Source organism: Crassostrea angulata, chromosome 3 (assembly GCF_025612915.1).
Source record: "Crassostrea angulata isolate pt1a10 chromosome 3, ASM2561291v2, whole genome shotgun sequence".
Lineage (NCBI taxonomy): Eukaryota > Metazoa > Mollusca > Bivalvia > Ostreida > Ostreidae > Magallana > Magallana angulata.
The window spans coordinates 32,020,267-32,037,780 of NC_069113.1; the positions used below are offsets into that span (position 1 = coordinate 32,020,267).

At 32.2% G+C, this 17,514-nt stretch overlaps 3 protein-coding genes across 5 annotated transcripts; 2 read left to right on the top strand and 1 right to left on the bottom strand.

Moving 5' to 3' along the window:
* The first annotated feature begins 1,142 nt into the window (after positions 1-1,142).
* LOC128178858 (solute carrier family 25 member 44-like) lies at positions 1,143-6,069 on the top strand. 2 transcript variants are annotated; one of them, XM_052846237.1, is made up of 5 exons: positions 1,143-1,233; positions 1,919-2,213; positions 2,429-2,911; positions 3,389-3,513; positions 3,933-6,069. In XM_052846237.1, exons 2-5 carry the CDS (start codon positions 2,045-2,047, stop codon positions 4,122-4,124), a joined length of 969 nt encoding a protein of 322 aa, XP_052702197.1. In that variant the 5' UTR covers positions 1,143-1,233; positions 1,919-2,044; the 3' UTR covers positions 4,125-6,069. The 2 variants fall into 2 exon arrangements, with proteins under 2 accessions (XP_052702197.1, XP_052702196.1); XM_052846236.1 differs by having other exon boundaries at positions 1,209-1,322.
* A 2,334-nt stretch (positions 6,070-8,403) lies between these two features.
* LOC128175045 (U11/U12 small nuclear ribonucleoprotein 48 kDa protein-like) lies at positions 8,404-13,285 on the bottom strand. Of its 2 annotated transcripts, none has more exons than XM_052840432.1 (8): positions 13,263-13,285; positions 12,849-12,984; positions 11,500-11,619; positions 11,281-11,347; positions 10,882-10,935; positions 10,091-10,279; positions 9,553-9,674; positions 8,404-9,038 (listed from the first exon to the last, which is right to left on the bottom strand). In XM_052840432.1, the coding sequence occupies exons 2-8, from the start codon at positions 12,972-12,974 to the stop codon at positions 8,532-8,534; spliced, it is 1,185 nt and encodes a 394-aa protein (XP_052696392.1). In that variant the 5' UTR covers positions 12,975-12,984; positions 13,263-13,285; the 3' UTR covers positions 8,404-8,531. The 2 variants fall into 2 exon arrangements, with proteins under 2 accessions (XP_052696392.1, XP_052696391.1); XM_052840431.1 differs by lacking the exon at positions 13,263-13,285 and adding an exon at positions 13,224-13,244.
* A 308-nt stretch (positions 13,286-13,593) lies between these two features.
* LOC128175046 (uncharacterized) lies at positions 13,594-15,710 on the top strand. The gene is made up of 4 exons (XM_052840433.1): positions 13,594-13,711; positions 13,885-13,990; positions 14,673-14,756; positions 15,165-15,710. Exons 1-4 carry the CDS (start codon positions 13,614-13,616, stop codon positions 15,258-15,260), a joined length of 384 nt encoding a protein of 127 aa, XP_052696393.1. The 5' UTR covers positions 13,594-13,613; the 3' UTR covers positions 15,261-15,710.
* The last annotated feature ends 1,804 nt before the right edge of the window (positions 15,711-17,514 follow it).

Genomic DNA, 17,514 nt, shown 5'->3' on the forward strand with positions numbered 1-17,514 from the left:
TGAATAAACTACTGCACATAATGATCTTACGATATAACGTAATAATGTTACCACTTCATATAAAGATTTTACCCCTGAATATAATGGTGATATAATAGTATTTAATGATGTTAGCACTGCATATAATGATGTTATCACTGCATATAATGATATTACTATTGCATATAAAAAATATACCAATTCATATAATATGAAATTGACCTTAAGGCAGCTATGGCATTCCATACGCATGATTGAAACTTACTGCTATAATAAGGCTTACACGTTATATATAATGTCGTCTTTTGGTTATTACAATGGCTTTTATATTGTCAATAAATTTTTTCATATTAGTTTCATTTTAAAAGAAAAATTATAAGACATCGCGTGATGTCAATTAAAATATATTTTCGCAATAACGTTGTTTATTGTCTAATAAAATTCAAGAAAAGAACTATATATGATAAGAGTTAAATTTGGCCCCCATAATTCACTATTTTTTAAATTGTTTCGGTTACAATAAAATGTTATGTTATAATTTAGAAGAGTTCATATAAAATATATTTTTCACATATTTGTTTGATTTATTTGCACTGACTTGCAGTATATATGACGTCAGAAGTGACGCTATTTCAAAAATTCAATCAAAATCAGTCGAAATTGACATTTTTCTCATCTTTTTACGAATGGGAAATATAGAGCGCATGCTTGAACCAGGACAAATTTTTTGTCACTTATTAGTCTTGGCTAGATACATCTCTGATTAAAATATTTTGTTGGTTCAAGCATGCGCTCTATGTTTCCTGAAAGAAAAACTTGTTGAAAACAAGCTTTTTTATGCTAAAATGCAAAAATGGCGGGAAAAGGCTGTCTTCACAATGCCGTATTTCTAAATTGTGGGCACTTTAATCAAAATGAACATTAAGTTAAAACATCACATATATATCTGTACAAAGAAAACAAAGAATTACAGTAAAATAATGATATTCCTTTTAGGGGGCCATTTTAGGCCCATACCATATATAGTCCTTTACACTTCTAACTACGCCGTGTTATTTGTAGAGCCCGCGGTTTATAGAGACATATATTTACAATGAACGTACCAAACATCGAGTTTCTTTAAAATACTGCTCGCGTACGCGTGAAATCAATTTGTTTCAATAGTGAAAACGAATTATATTTCATATCGGGATCGGTCAGGAGACTTACATCGGGATCGACATGTCAGCAGAAGAAAAAGTGAAAATAAGAAAGGTAATATTTTGACTCATTATATAACCTTACCTGTGGTCATAAGTATTGGCAAAGTCCTTAGATTTATTCAACATTTCAACATAAATATGGTGAGTCTTTTAATTGGTATCTAAATATGAATTGTGGTAAATAGTTCAACACTCTAAACTGAAAATCTTTCATAACCGGCATTGAACAAATCATTGAATCAGCTGATAATCGCATAGTAACAAATGAAAAATATCGTCACATTATCTAAAGATTTAGGCTAAATGATTTAATTTGAACACATCTTGAGGCTAAGTATTATTTAAATGAAATAAATCAAAGAGTGGAAAACTAAGGGGATCTATTTTGTTGTGTTATACGTGGATGAGGTGAGAGCAATGCAGGTATTACTATTACTCAGTGAGGTATGTTTATTTTAAAACAGTGTACCGGTATATTTTCCAAAGAAAAGTTACTCGGTGGTGGTACCCCTGATTTAGTTTTCAAGCAATGTTTACTATAAAGAAAACTCTGATTCAGAGAAGGATTTTAACAGTTAAAACCACCAGCACATGTCTCGAGTTTTTATCAATTAGTCACTCAATAAAAGCCAAAGATCGAAAAATCGAAGTTTTAATCTTTGACTTTATTGAGCAACAGATTGATGATAATTCAGGTGCATGTGTTAAAACATCTTATCAATGTCTTGAACTTTCAGGTTTTCATAATGTAAGCTGTGAGGGAACATTACTTTCCAGGCAATGGCGCATCTAGATACAAAGTCCTTCCCCCGTAATTTTGAATTATCACAGCAATATACCTTGTAATTTTTAAAGAGGGGGAAATGATAATGGATGCTCAAGAGTCACCAGGGGTGGCTCACCCTAACATCATAGAAATGCACATGTTGGATCTATACAAATTTTTCCCTACAATGACTTGTTCATCTTGTGCCATGAGAGTGATATACTACCCTTTCATCAAAGTCACAATTCTCCAACAGCAGCAAAGAGGTACGCATTTTTTTTAATAATGTAGTTTGTACATGATATTCATTTATTTATAATTTTGAATTGTCTCTTCCAAGAATGAGAGTGAAATGAATCCTATAGATGACTTAGAACTACATGTACATACAGGCTATCTATCATATTTTTATAGATTTCATTTTATTTTTAAAATGCATTATACCAACGTGAATTTATAATTTGTTATTTTCATGTTGCAGAGAAAGCAAAGCTTTATAAAAACATAAGTGATGCCTTTGGCAAGATATATCAACGACAGGGGATTAACGGACTCTTTAGAGGTGTGACTTTTCGAGCATTTGGACAAACTCTTTCTTCACTGACATATGTTAGCACCTATGAGGTTGTTAGAGAAGTTACCTCGCACCCATTTATCGCTGGCTTTGCTGCGTCTTGCACGGCTTCGTGCATTAACTGCCCGTTTGATGTTGTGAACCAGTACGTAATTCTATTGTCAAAACAAGCAACTAGTCAACATGAGGTACAGATTCTAAAAAGTCTTCAACCTTTGAGATTTCCCAAGGAAGTCAGGCATGGAGGACGATGGATTCTAGAAACTTCAGTTATAAGAGACGTTGGGAATCGGCATGGGTTTAAAGGGTTCTGGAGGGCCCTGCCCTTGCTGATGATCAATAATGGACTCCACAGTGCTCTCTGGTGGTCATCATTCGAGTTTGTCTCGGGTATTTTACATTGTGTTCATTAGATTAAGTTTTTCTCGACTTCATAGTCTAACGTATAGAAATATCATCCGGGACATTTGTTTAGAAAGGAATGAATAGACAAGATTTTTTCATATTCTGGTTAATTCAGTAGTATATTTTACTTTACATAACTATGTACAGAAGTCTTGTACTTCAGGCATTCTAGATCATCAAATGATCTTGAATCAATATAATTGAATAATGAATGCAAATCAATATTGTTTTTACTTTCAAAACTGTTCTAAATATCACCTTAGGGACATTTGTTTAGAAAGGAATGAAAACACAAGATTTTTGCATATTCTGGTTATTTCTGATCAGTAGACAGTATATTTTACATAACTATGTACAAAAGTCTTGTATGATTTGGAATTCTTGTGAAAACGTTTATTAAATAAACGAAGAAACAAAACTTTATGAAATGTCAGCTAAATGAGTAGACCTGCTGTTTTGTAGGTGTTTTTGCCAGAATGTATCCAGAGACGTCACGAGTTATGAGAAATACCGCCAGTGGCGTTATATCAGGGTTCGGTGTAGCCATTCTCACAAATGGTCTTTCAATCACCACCACAAGAGCACAGGTATGGTATTGTTTTGAATTTTGATAGGAATTTTGTTTTCTGAGTAAATATAATCAGTCATGTTGATGATCAATGTGCTATTCTTGTATGCTGAAACAAAATGCATTGTCTTTGCATAACAAGTTGAATTCATATTTTTTACTTTGTATTAGCATAACTATAAACAATTGAATTTCAATATCTCAAAGACTGATATCTCAAATACATTGGATATGTCGAAGTGATTTGTAAGTCCCAACCACTTGTTTTTTAAGTATTTTATCCTTGATATCTTGAATACTTGAATATCTCAAAGTTATTAAACAGTTCCATCAAGTTTGAGATAGCAAAGTTTGACTGTACATGTATATCTCTATACAGGGCAATGCCTTTAGATGATGCTTTAAACTTAATGCTTTTATTGATTGAAACTACTTCAGGTTAACCAAGCCAGTATTCAGGTAGCTGCTTTGAATCTATACAGAGAGGAAGGACTGATGACATTTTTTACCAAAGGACTGCGTCCCCGACTTATTCAGAACATTTTCTTCTCATTCCTCGCCACACTTGTGTATGACTCTGTGAAGCAGTTTTCACTAAAGGACGAATATAAATCAAAAGTAACATGGTGACGAAAATCCTGCTGTAGTAGAAGGCACTTTCCTTTGAGTTATTGAAAGGAATTGATTGTAAAGACTCTTATTTAGTTAAAAAATATTTTACTACCGTACATGGATTATAATGACTTAAGAACATCTTATTTTACACCATGTGGATGACTAAAATTTTGAAATTCTGTGTTGAAAATAGCAAAGTTACAGAAAATGTCATGCCATAATGAGAGTTAAACATTTTAGTGAAGATTTGTATCCTTACAAGGTTTTTTCTTTTAAATCTATGAATAATTATTGATTTTTTAAAGCCATTTTTAAACATTGTATTTGGTGTTTTTAACGTTCACAAAAGTCTGTGATTTTACAATGTTTACTTTTATATTTTGATTAAAATCAAATTGGTTTTTTTATTTCTCTTTTTCTCTACTCAATATTTTTTCAACTCGTCAAGAAATCAGAATATTACAGAGCAGGATGTGTATATTACCGGTACTACAAATACAATCATACTAAGACAAGATTACCATCTGTTTATCAATAATATCCTCTGTTTGTTGTTCGTTCTAGTCCTGAAAGTGTTCTTGCTCCCTGTATTTGGGTGATCATATTTTTGTAGTGTGTTAATAATGGATTCAGGTCTCTGGAATTAGAAAGGATTTTTTTGTATTCAGAAATATACATTTTTTCCCATCTTTTTCTGATTTCTAGATTAGATTATTCTCTCTCTCTCTCTCTTTCTCTCTCTCTCTCTGTATTTTTACTGAAAAGAAATCCAGTATCACTCATTCATCAGAAATATTTAGCTTCCTGACAATTTCTATCAAGTTTTAGCTTATTTAAAGAAGACACATCCATCAACCTTACAATATCCAATACTGGTATATATATTGTAATCCTAAGTAGTTTATGCACATCCTACATACTTCTACTTCAAACCATATTCAGTAAGGAAATGATCAGTTTGGAACAGTCCAGTCCACAAATTGAACCAGTAAGAAAAAGCCTAGCTCAGAGCTGTTCAAATTCTGGATACAGAGTGGAACAGTCCACTTATTGAATTCATGCTGCTTGGAATTATCCACATTTCATGTAGACCATCTCATTCACTCTGACAGATTTGAAGAGATATGATTATGAAATAAATCAGGTGAATTTACGGATTTTGCACTGGTACATTGGTATTTGCCTTGCTCTAAACATCAGTGCAATCTATAATCTTGTTTTATATTTTTATCATTATTATGAACTCGTATGCTAATTTATTATTTCAGTCATTTATTTGCGCAAACAGCATGCATTGATATTATTTTTTGTTCTATTTATTTATTCTCTTTGTTGTTCTACCGTAACCAGAGAAATGTTGAGCTTCGTACGGTACTACAAGAGATGTCCAGGTTGACAAGATTTTGATTTATTTTTCTGTGTCCAGTAGTGAGTTTGTTTTTGTTTCACAGTGTACTTTAATTGAGACTGAAATTCCCAATTAAGATTTGAAATCATGATCATGGAGGGTGTTGGTTTCTGGTTTCAAAATAAATAACTGGATTTTAGTAGTTACATTTATTTTATTCAGTGAAGAAGAGAAATACCAGTGCATGTACTAAAAAACTGTTTAGAGCATTTTATGTGTTTTTGTTTTAATTGTTTAAACATTTGGTTTCTAGCACGTACATTTTGAAATAAAATTTGATATGGCTAGTACATGAACCTTACTTTGTAATGCATTATGAACCAAGACTCTTTTACATTCATTTGCAAGATATCAAGACTACAGCTTTGATACAAATGTATATTATTGATATGATTCAATACACTGGGCAAAAAAAGGCCTGCAGATTACATGTACCAGAATATTGACCTATTTCAATAGTAGTTCATGTACACATTTCCTTTTGTCTAATTTTAATTAGCATTTATATAATTTGTGTATGGTATATTTTTTTTAACTAGGTCAACAGTTATACATTTTTTAAAAGTATTGTATCTTTATCCCCCCCCCCCCCCCCCAAAAAAAAAAAAAAAAAAAACTTCAGAGTTAAATTTCCCTAATGGATGTAAAAGTAGGAACCAATAAGCTTGCAGTTACATGTACATTTAGGTAGTGTGATTTGAAAATCTTCCTAAATTAAGGAATCCTGGGTAAGGGTTGTTTTCACATGGCAAGCAATGACAGATCCTGAATATACCATGTCATGCCCATTGATTTTTGTTCTATATATGGTAATATACAAGAACATTAAATTAAAAATTGGCTCAATACATCAAATATTGATATTAATGTATGATGTTTTTTTATTCAAATTTGTGTTGTGCTGCTTTAATTTGGTCTGAATTACATCAAAATACCTAGATGCTATTTAAAGGGAACTACCGTACATGGTATGTGGTGTGACCCCTTTTCATTGGTGCAAAAAAACGACTTGCCAAATGCTGATATTTCAGCTGCCAAATTTATTTCATTTTTGGTTTTAGAAACTAAACTTTTTTGTAGATCAACGTGTTTTGATTATTTGAAATTTTATTTCTCACTGTGGATAACTTTTTTTTCTCTTTCTGTCAACATTTTGTGTTGATGCATGTTTTTTTATTACACGTCATTTCCTTAGATTCATTATTTAAGTAAATTGTGCATTCCGTACATTCCGCGCATTCTTGAAAAATCTATCAGTGTCTTAAAAGTATTATTTAATTGTAGGAATTAGTTCAAATATAGAAAAGGAATAAACAGCGCTAACTTATTGAATATTGTTATTTGTCATTTTGGACCGGTTGATTTTGTATGACTACAAAACATGCAAAAGAAATGAGCATACGCTTTGTTAATTTTGGATGCAACGAAAAATAAAAGATGCTTTATAGCTTGTCAGGTTTTTATTTTATTTTATGTGCTTCACCCGATCTCATTTCTAAAAAAAAAAAAAAGTTTTCTTCTGTTTGTACAAATTTTAAATATGCCCACTGACTGAGGACAAATGGAGCAAAAATAAAAACTTTGACTAATTAAAAAGTGTCTTTGTCTAGAATCGTTGAGATCTTTAAAGGGTATAATGAAGGACATTAGGATGAAAGGCATTTTAGAAAATTTTGCCTTGAACTTAATTAATTTGTCTTATAAATTTAGTTCAAGATCATTGCATTCTTAATCCAGCAATCACTCTACGGTTGTGATAAAGCAGATAGGGTGAAGAGGAGAACAAATAGGATCTAGACAAAGGACAAATGGTTTAAGATCACTATACACCTTTTACCAACAAGCACTCAATGTGAAGTATTGGGCTAAGGGAGATAATACAATACAATATGACCTTGACATTGGACTTTTAAATTTGGTTCAAGGTCACTGCACACCCTTAACCAGAAGGCACTATGCTCATGGTGTAAGCCACATTGGGTCAATGGAGATATTCAAGATGCTAGATGCTACCTTTTTATGTCGACATTGCTACCTATTGATGTCAACATGCAACTTATTTATGTCGACATGCAACTTATTTGTGTCAACATGCAACTTAGTTATGTTAACATGCAAAATAAATATGTTGACATGCGAGATAAATATGTTGACATGCAACTTAGTTATGTTTACATGCGAGATAAATATGTTGACATGCAACTTATAAGACATAACTAAGTTGCATGTCGACATAAATACGTTGCATGTTAACAAAAGTAAGTTGCATGTTGACATCAGTAGGTAGCGTATCTAGCATCTTGGATGTCACATATTGGCGATATTTGAGATTTTTTATAACTCGTTTTTGATTGCAGTTTTCTTGCATGTCAACATAGTTATGTCGCATGTTGACATAACTATCTTGCATGTCAACATCTTTATCTTGCATGTCGACATAATTAATAGAAAAGTAACTTGCACACAAGGGGCAGAGATATGCCACCATAGAAACTACTCAAAGGAATGATATTTTGTAAGATTATTGTTTGAACAATTCATGCATGAGCATTGCTGATTCAATGTGCAGAGACCATGAATCATGTTTCTAGGTCACATGTAAAGGCAATTTAGCAAATCTCTTTTGGACTATAATTTCTCACCCCTTGACCAAATCAGACAAAACCCAAAGGCTGTCTTCAAGGAAAAGACAAGCAGTGACCACTGCATATTACCTCTTTTAACTCTCATAAGTTTTTAAGTAAAATGCCAATGCCATAAAAAAGACCATGGTAAAAGAAAGGAATCTAAGTACTGTAATTATCTGGTACAGAACTAGACTTGTATTGATTCCTCTCCTTTAGGAAAGGTTGTATCATACAGGAGTGACTTTACAAGTCTAATTTTGAAGCAAAAGCTAAGATTAATTGTTATGGTCGAATCTATTCATATTCAATATTTCTAACTCACAATACATAATTTCAAGAACACTGTTACATATACATGTTAACGATGATAAACTGAGCCTATTGTCCTTAGCGATCAGATTTCTTGTGTTTATGTTTGTGCTTGTGACTATGTTTATCTCTGTTGTGCTCTCGACTGCTGCTCCGACGGTTTCGATCTTTCTTTCTCTTTTTCCTCCGTTCCCTATCCTGCTCACCGTCTTCCTCTTCATGTCGACTTCGCTCTCTGTTATTACTTCTTTCATCTCTCTTGCGACTTCTTTCACTGTCTCGGCTTCTATCTCGCTGACGACTCTCCTTATCTTGACTCCTATCTTGCTGACGACTTCTGTCTCGATCCCGACTTCTTTCATGACTCCTGCTTCTGTCTTGGTCTCTGTGACTTGTGGTTCTGTATCCATCTCTTTGACTTGCATCAACTCTTTCACTGTGATCTTTATTGATGAAACCACTGTCAGACTTTCTAGCGGACTGTGACTGTGTCTCCTCTTCCACGATCTGCTTATCTTCCCCCTGATCTTCTTTCAAAATCTCAGTGAGATAGTCTGTTTGATTCTCAATCACTTCCTTTATAATCTGTTAAATAACATCTAGCATTTAAATTTTATGAAATAAATAGATCAACTAACAACAATTACAATCTACTGCAATCATGCTCGAAATATTTACCGTATGACTTGTCCAAATTCTATAAAGCATTGTGGCAAAAAGTTTCAAATTCAGTAATAAAACTTCAATAACAAAAAAACACTATAGCTATCATAGTTACCATAATTTGATTACTAAGGCTGGTTAAGCTGCCATAAATATGGATATTTCTGTGTATTGTTTTTAATACAAAAATCCACGAAGAAAACAATAGTTAAATGTATAATGAGTAGGACCGTCAGTTTGTCGATAAATATCTAATTGGAAAATAAAGTTCTCCTTCAATGTGATAAATATCTAATATGAAAATGTTTCTCCTTTAATGTGTAATTTGTCTAAAAATGCCTATGGTAACTTTTTGACGTTCTTGTGTTCAAAACTTTAAGTTTCCTGGAGAGAGCACTCTACAAATCAAACAAAATCTTGAAATAAGTCGAGTTACCTCAGTGTAAGATTTCCTCGTGATATGGACGTTCTTAGCCCTGTAGGACTGCCTTCTCCTCTTATAGTCTCTCATGGCCCTCAGGTATTCTGTGTAACTTGTTGGTTTGGAGTTCTGTCCCTCTAAACATTTATGAAGATATTTTCATTGTGCTTGAATCACACAAAAGAGAAGTACAATGTACATGTATCAATTGACCTACATGTAATATCGAAACTTATTCAATTTTTTTTTTTTTTAAATTATATCACAACTTTCGCAAACAAAGAATGAGATACACATGGTAATAGGAACTTTTTGAATGAAATATTTTCTGTTTGATTTTGATTTCATGGAGTGCACAGATTTCGGTTGACTAAATTGTTCACATTTTATTTTGTGATAAAGGAAATAAGTGCACTCTCTAAACAAAACATAAAATGAAATAAAATTAAATATATCACAGAACACAGATATATATCACAACTTATTTTGAGTTTGGTTTTGTACATCTTGCATTAATTTAATGTTCAGGCAATATGTGTATATCTACACATACCTAAAGCCTTCTTTTTTACTATTTCTTGGAAGTCGGCTGTCAAAAGTGTATCTGTCTCCACTCCATGAACTTTGTGTTGTTCTTTGGCCGTCTTTATAATATAGTTGTGCAGCGCACCACGTTCACTGGGGGTCAGCATAATGCTTGCCTCCTCCGTAGTCAAAGGGACCTCACTCTTGCCATAGAAAACTGTTGACAAAAAAATATAGACAATCTACATATCATAATAGTCGGAATTGGATGATTCATTATTTTCTGTATTGATTTGTATAAGGTTATTTCCTTTAAATGAAAAATAGTTTCTTTTCTATTATAAATATTTTTACTCAAATTTTTAACCTTAAAGCCTTAAAGATACAACTTTATGCTGCCATTGACATGGTTGCCATTTTGAACGCACTGTACTCTCAGGATAAAATTTAGGATATAAAGTTAAGTTCTCAATGGATAATATTTCACATTTAAATGAAATTAAAGCATATAACAAAGACTTAGAGGATTCAATTTTTTACATCGATATTTATACATACATATCAATACAAGTATTGTCTGCATATTATATCAATATTTCGATATATTGTCCCAGCGCCCCATATTAGCACTGTAGCTTTATAAAGAAATGGTATTCTCAAGCATTCTTCTGTCGATATACAAGGCCCATTAATGAGTAAATCATAGTTCAATGCAACATCACCAACAGACTTCTTTCCCTTTATCATCAGATTATATTGTAAATAATTAAACTTATTACTTAACATTAACAAACAAAATATTTCTTCTAGATAACTTACTTGAATGGTTTTCTACGTGATGATCCCAAAGAACTTTGTTTAAAGTCTCCTTGTCTGAAAATGCAAGTACATACGAAAGTCGTAATTCAAGTTTAATGATCTGATATGATTAAGAAATTAATATTTTATCAACAAAGGTTGATACCATAAATATAAAAAGAAAATGTCAAATTATTTTAATACCTGTAGATAAAAAATAAATTTCAATACATCTGCTCAAAAAGTACATAATTGTGTCATTATGATATATCATTATAATTATTACAATAACCATACATGATGTGTTCGATTTCAAAACTGAACTAAAGAATGCAAGACAAGACTTTTTAAACTGCTCACAATGCACTGCACAGTAGTAGATGACGGAAAGTATGTAAAGGGTTTAATACTCATACTGACCTATGGGAACATTGCAGACACTGCTAACATTTTCATAAAAGAACTGTGATGTCCTCTTTGATTCATCCTGTAAAATTACATGAAATAGTATAAGTGCAATTCATCTGCTGTTTTCAATATCAAATAAATATAAATGAAAATAATACCTCAAACTAACATCTATTTCAGTGCATTTGCATGATTAAGCTAATAAAATGTGTTTTAAATTAATTCATTCACCAATGCCTCAGCTTTTGGAACACCTCTTGAGGTAAAGCGACATATTTCCTCATGTTTCTTCAGATCTTCTGTCTTCATTATATGTCCAGGATTGTAGCAGCATACACTGATATCCTTTTGCTGGAATTAATTTATATCAACATTATAAACAAATTTTATTACCTGTGATTTATAATGATTCCAATTATCATAAGCCATGTTTACTTAATAAAATATTATAAATTCATTATTTAAACTATAATTTATATATTATGAATAGATGAAGCGATTCTGACTCTTAAAAAAAACTATTAATAAATCATACTCTGTCCCAAGATATCCTCGATTCACATTTTGCTTAATTGCTCCATATTTATATATACCTCAGGGTTCAAACGATGTTCATTCAAAAGTATGAAAAGTTTCCAAGATTTCTCCTCTAAAATGCCCACTTTAGCTCATCAGGTTTCAAAACATGGCTAAAAAATGTGATGTCTATGGGGATTTTGTATTGCAGCAGACCCGGATGATAATTGAGAATTTGTGCTAGGTATTCCGAGTGACTTCCGAATGGAGAAAAGATGTAAACATTCCCCATTATAAATCTCCATAAGAAATATGTTTTCGTTCCTGTGAATTTTCCGAGTGAAAAATGATAATGTGTCAATGATGATATCTTGGAAATTTTCCCTTTCACCAATTTCAATTGCACTTCTTTCACAGGTATTTGTATTTTTTATCAAAAATCAGCCAAATGTGCAGCATAAATATCTTGGGACAGTCTATAACACATTTTTTTCTGCTATCATTAATCAAACAATTATTATAAAAGTCCAATTGTATCATTGTATATATTATACTATAGTCTGTCCCAAGATATTTATGCAGCGCATTTGGACGATTTTTAGTAAAAATACACTTACCTGTGAAAGAAGTGAAATTGAAATAGTTGAAATGAATATTTTCCATGATAATTTCATTGACACATTATCATCTTTCACTCGGAAAAATTCACAGGAACGAAAGCAGATTCCTTACGGAGATTTATAATGGGGAATGTTTACATCTTTTCTCCATTCGGAATACACTCGGAATACATCGCGCAATATTTCAACGTTATCATCCGGGCTTGCTGCAATACAAAATCTCCGTAGACATCACATTTTTTAGCATTGTATTGAAACCTGATATGCCAACAGGGGCGTTTTGACTGAGAAATCTTGGAAATTTTTCATACTTTTGAATGAACATCGTTTGAATCCTGAGGTATTTATAAATATCAAGCAATTGAGCCAAAAGTGAATCCAAAATATCTTGGGACAGAGTATAGTGCATTTGTTTAGGGATATGTTTTTAATACTTGATCAAACCTCGACAAAATGAGAAGGCGACCAGTCCAGTTCCTGTAACACCTTGCTGAAGGTATTTTGACAGGTCTGCAGAAACGTCTTTGTCTCATTCAAAAACTCTTGTCTGGCTTTCTCTTTCTCTTCCATTATTGCTGATCTACAATGCACTTTTATGATGTATATAATCTCAGTAATAAGCTTGCAGGGATTAGTAGATAGAATGTTATATCGTTAAAATGACAGATGTCCTACGGACCTGAGCGTAGCCTGGTCACGGTAAGATTATTCTTTCTAAGGGATTAGATGCTCAGATTTATAATCCAAATTCAGAAGAAAATACATGTACATGTATTATTTCGAACAAGACGATTATATCACAGGCACCTAAGTTCTTACCCCTCTATATATGTAAATGAATCGACGAAAAGAACTTACCACAGTAACCACTGCACTGTCACACTGTGCACGCACAGAACTAAAATTTATTTTAAATCGGACTCGGGTTCGTGGTGAATATAAACTCCATACAGAAATCGTTACCATTCCGGATTTTAACTTCCCATTCAATATTAATCATCCGTTAACTTTATTCATTTTTTCTTCCATATATATTCATTCATACATCATATACTTTTAGAAAGATAAGAGATGAGCTTTTATATTTATGGCTTTCCATGTTAACCAATCACAACACACATCATTGTTACGTCAGTTTGATTGTGCATTGTGCCAATAACGTCATAAACATATATAACAGAAGAATGTCTCCATGAAAAGTCAAGAATCATGAAGTTGTCCAAAGCCCTTAGAATTTTCGGCTATTCCGTTGTCAAATTGGTTACGATGCCTGTCATACTAACTCCCTTACATAAGTATTTGAATTGGTACACGAGTTTTTATTTATTTATTTTTTAATTTGATTTGTACACATTTATTAATATATAGTATTTACGTTAACATTTTACAATGTTTTTATTTTAATGCACTTTTATTGCGGGTTTGTTTTTCGCTTTGTTCCTAGTTTTAAAATTACTTTTTTTAATTTGTTCTCTTTTAGCTATGACAACGACATTTCGCTTTTGGATATTCTATCCCTCGCAGATTTCGCGGGGTGCGAACACAAGGCATCACTATGTTCTAGTGGCATCGCAGAAATATTCTTCGTGAGTAACAAAGTTCAATTTAATTCAATTCAAACAATTTTGCTCATACCATCAATATATGACGGTAGATGATCGAGGTACAGATATGTACATGTCTAATAGGTTTATAGTTGTTAATATAGCTCTTTAAGATGTATAGACATGCGAGGATCTATAGCGGGGGGGGGGGGGGGGGCAGAGGGATTGTAGACACCCCCCCCCCCCCTGCAAAATTCAAATTTCTGAAATAACTGTCGCCCCCCCCCCCCCTGGAATTTTTTTCTTGATCCGCGCATGGTTCCATACGGTAAGAATTGTATCGACAAAAACTAGGTATAAAACTAATTCAAGAAAAGTAGATTAATTCATAAATGTTATGTACTAGTATATGAATAAACAAAGTTCTTTGAGTCTTTAATGTTGACGCCATGCAGTTCATAAGAAATAAACTTATTTTGGTATGTCACTGTTAAGTGGTTTATAGTGAAAAGCACGCTCGTGGGATGGATTTTCAAGTATAAAGCTGAACATTTCTTTATTATTATTTTGGCAAGATTTAAACTGAAATGCATGCAGAATTAAATTCTGGTTTTAACACGAAGATGCAAATACATGCACAGATCAGTCAAATTTTACACTGCGTATATATCAAAAAAAAAAAAAATACAAAAAAAAATAAAAATCGTGATTTGCTCTTTGACAGGGAGTGGTGTGTTTAGTGTTTGTAGAAGTGGCATATCTCTGGTTGATGTACATGGAACTGAGAAAACCCCCACCCATAGAGCTCGTAAGTCTTTCAATGAAAATTCATATAATTTGTTCGGTTGCTACTGATTGCATGTATACGCGCATTAAAACCTCAAAGGAAAATGTCAGATTTTTATTACAATCATGGGTCCCCTTAAAGTCACAATCAATATACTCATGCATTATAGATCGTAATGAGTGGTCATCGCTTTTGAATTCCGTCAACTGGTAAAATTTGAATAAACGAATGCTTGATTTCTCTAGTTCTGTGCTACACAATATTATCTAAACCATATTTATATGTCATAAACAATTTTGTCGATATAAATTAATTTTCAATAATTGCGCAATGCATCGGGAATTATGAATTAATTAGATGCAATATATAGATGTTAAAACATATTGTTTTGAGCATACTGAATTAACAGAAATATGATTTTTTTTGTAGAAACGAGGCATTGGGGATTCTGGGATCGTTGTTGAATGGGTGGACTCTTACTACAACAACAGCTCCGCGGGACCAGATTTAGAGTTCGATTTTTAATTCAGCCAACTCGTGGCAAGTGCATGGGGAGTTAGGCACTTTCTCTAAACAGTATTCTTTATATCATGTATCAATTTGTGTTTTTACTGTTCAAACAATTTCTTCAATCTCAGTTGCTTAAAAGTTCTGCTTAGAAGACTTACTTTTTTTTTTAAATATCAAATAGAGATTTCTATGGGTATGTATAAATGAAAGTTTAATATTAATATATGCGTTCACATATCTCTAGTTTCTATAACATATGTATTAATGATAATGTTAAGTATTGTCGCGCTGTATAATAGCTATCACTTTCATGTTTTGGTAAACAAAGTAAAAAAAACAAAAACAAACAGAACGTGTTCCTTTTGAAAATATATATTAATCATTTAACTTATTTATGTCAACTGTAAATCGAAAACTATATATGTTTATGTGAAATTTATTTGTAAAACGAAAAATGAAGATAATAAACGAGTAAATAAGAATTTTTTTTAAAAAGTTTTGTTTTTGAGAGAGAGAGAGAGAGAGAGAGAGAGAGAGAGAGATTGTTTTGAGGAAGCTTACTGATTATAATATCACACCTGAAAGCCTTTGAAAATTATGTCTTTCATATTCAATTTTTCAATCCACATCGAAGTTTTATGGTATACATTTGTAAATGTTTTCGTAATTACACATTTCCGTACCATCTGCCTATATGAAGAAAATTTAAAGTAACATCAATTGCAAAGTTCACCATTTTTTTTTACAAGTTTGTTGAAAAATTATACTGAAAACTGAAACCTCACTGGAGTTGAAGAGGTGGGAAGGGGGGGGGGGGGGGTAGGTCAGACTCTGATATATCTGTAGATGCCTTGCTACGGGTCGTAAAATCAGATCCAGAATTTATGGCTCCAGTTAATTTTTATGCAGGTAAAGGGTGAAGGTAGGTGCATTTTTTATGCATTTTTTATGACATGAGCGGTACCGGTGATAGGAAATTACAGTCTCAAGGTAATGAAGAGGTCAAATTGAAGACGCGCCCACCCCGATATCAATAATCAATCATATCTCTTGCTTGTCAGCTGCTAATAGGTTACATGTATATCATTATTAGAATATATGTATGTATATATGTTTCCCTTGAGATCGGAATATATGGATGGATTGACCCAAGACTAATTCTACGCATGATTCAATACGGTGATATTTCATATATATATATATATATATATATATATATATATATATATATATATATATATATATATATATATATATATATATATATATATAAATCTCTCAGCATACATAGTGATAAATAACCTCGACACTGGGTTGCAAAATACTTATATTATTTTTTTACACGCTGGCAGTCTTTATTGTTCAGAAAATAGACATAACTGTATCATATTAACTGTTAAATGAACTGTTAAATGAAAACAATTTAAGGGATGCAAACTCACGGGTTCCGATGGAATCTTAATACTTATATATGCATGTAATCATATTTTCAATCATATCTCTGTTTACCTCTTGACGCTTTTTTCATTTATAATGTGTTTAAAGTGGCCCGGCTGTTAAAGAAAAAGCGGAATGGAAGGACCTTTTAAATATCCGTATCGCTCGAAGAGTCTTATCTTAGTATAGACACGTTACGAAGACGACTATATTTACATAGCAGGTATATGTTCCGTATGTAGGCACAATACACTTTGCATTTTATACGTGCATTTATATCGAACACGTCAACCACCCTTGATATTCATAAATTATACAGTTCGGAAGATGACCATATATTATATGATAACCGGTTATTTCATTAAAAAATTTCTACATTGATGTGTACATTGTTTTGAAATGCCTTATTTAGAAGAAAATGTTTATAATTCAATAATTTTAAATGGAAATTTACACAGTAAGAAATGTTGAAAAAAAAAATTAAGTTCGCATGCAAAATATTACATTATTTACCTTTATCCTGACATTCGTAAAGTATCTATATACATTTATTTACCCTATTGCGATTAAAAAAAAATATGTATTAAAAAAACTCCAATTGTTCCGGGATTCGAACCCAATCAAAATGGTTGGAGAATATTATTATCTACCTGTATAATCTAACGGCGTAACTGCTCCACCATATGCGTTCTTAGATTTCAAAGGTATCAATGATTTCTTCAAAAAGTTAGATTTTTTAAAAACTTGCCTCTGGGATACAAAAATTGGAAATGGTAGTTTTCAAAAAATTGTCTGTACCTGAACGATAAGATGAAATTTATTTTGTTTTTTC

Coding starts and splice junctions, on each gene's coding strand:
- LOC128178858 (XM_052846237.1), top strand. CDS start 2,045: ATGATAATGGATGCTCAAGAGTCACCAGGGGTGGCTCACCCTAACATC. Junction 2,214..2,428: donor TCTCCAACAGCAGCAAAGAG/GTACGCATTTTT, acceptor TTCATGTTGCAG/AGAAAGCAAAGCTTTATAAA. Junction 2,912..3,388: donor ATCATTCGAGTTTGTCTCGG/GTATTTTACATT, acceptor GCTGTTTTGTAG/GTGTTTTTGCCAGAATGTAT.
- LOC128175045 (XM_052840432.1), bottom strand. CDS start 12,974: ATGGAAGAGAAAGAGAAAGCCAGACAAGAGTTTTTGAATGAGACAAAG. Junction 11,620..12,848: donor CGCCTTCTCATTTTGTCGAG/GTTTGATCAAGT, acceptor AATTAATTCCAG/CAAAAGGATATCAGTGTATG. Junction 11,348..11,499: donor TTCCAAAAGCTGAGGCATTG/GTGAATGAATTA, acceptor GTAATTTTACAG/GATGAATCAAAGAGGACATC.
- LOC128175046 (XM_052840433.1), top strand. CDS start 13,614: ATGAAGTTGTCCAAAGCCCTTAGAATTTTCGGCTATTCCGTTGTCAAA. Junction 13,712..13,884: donor TTACATAAGTATTTGAATTG/GTACACGAGTTT, acceptor GTTCTCTTTTAG/CTATGACAACGACATTTCGC. Junction 14,757..15,164: donor AACCCCCACCCATAGAGCTC/GTAAGTCTTTCA, acceptor TTTTTTTTGTAG/AAACGAGGCATTGGGGATTC.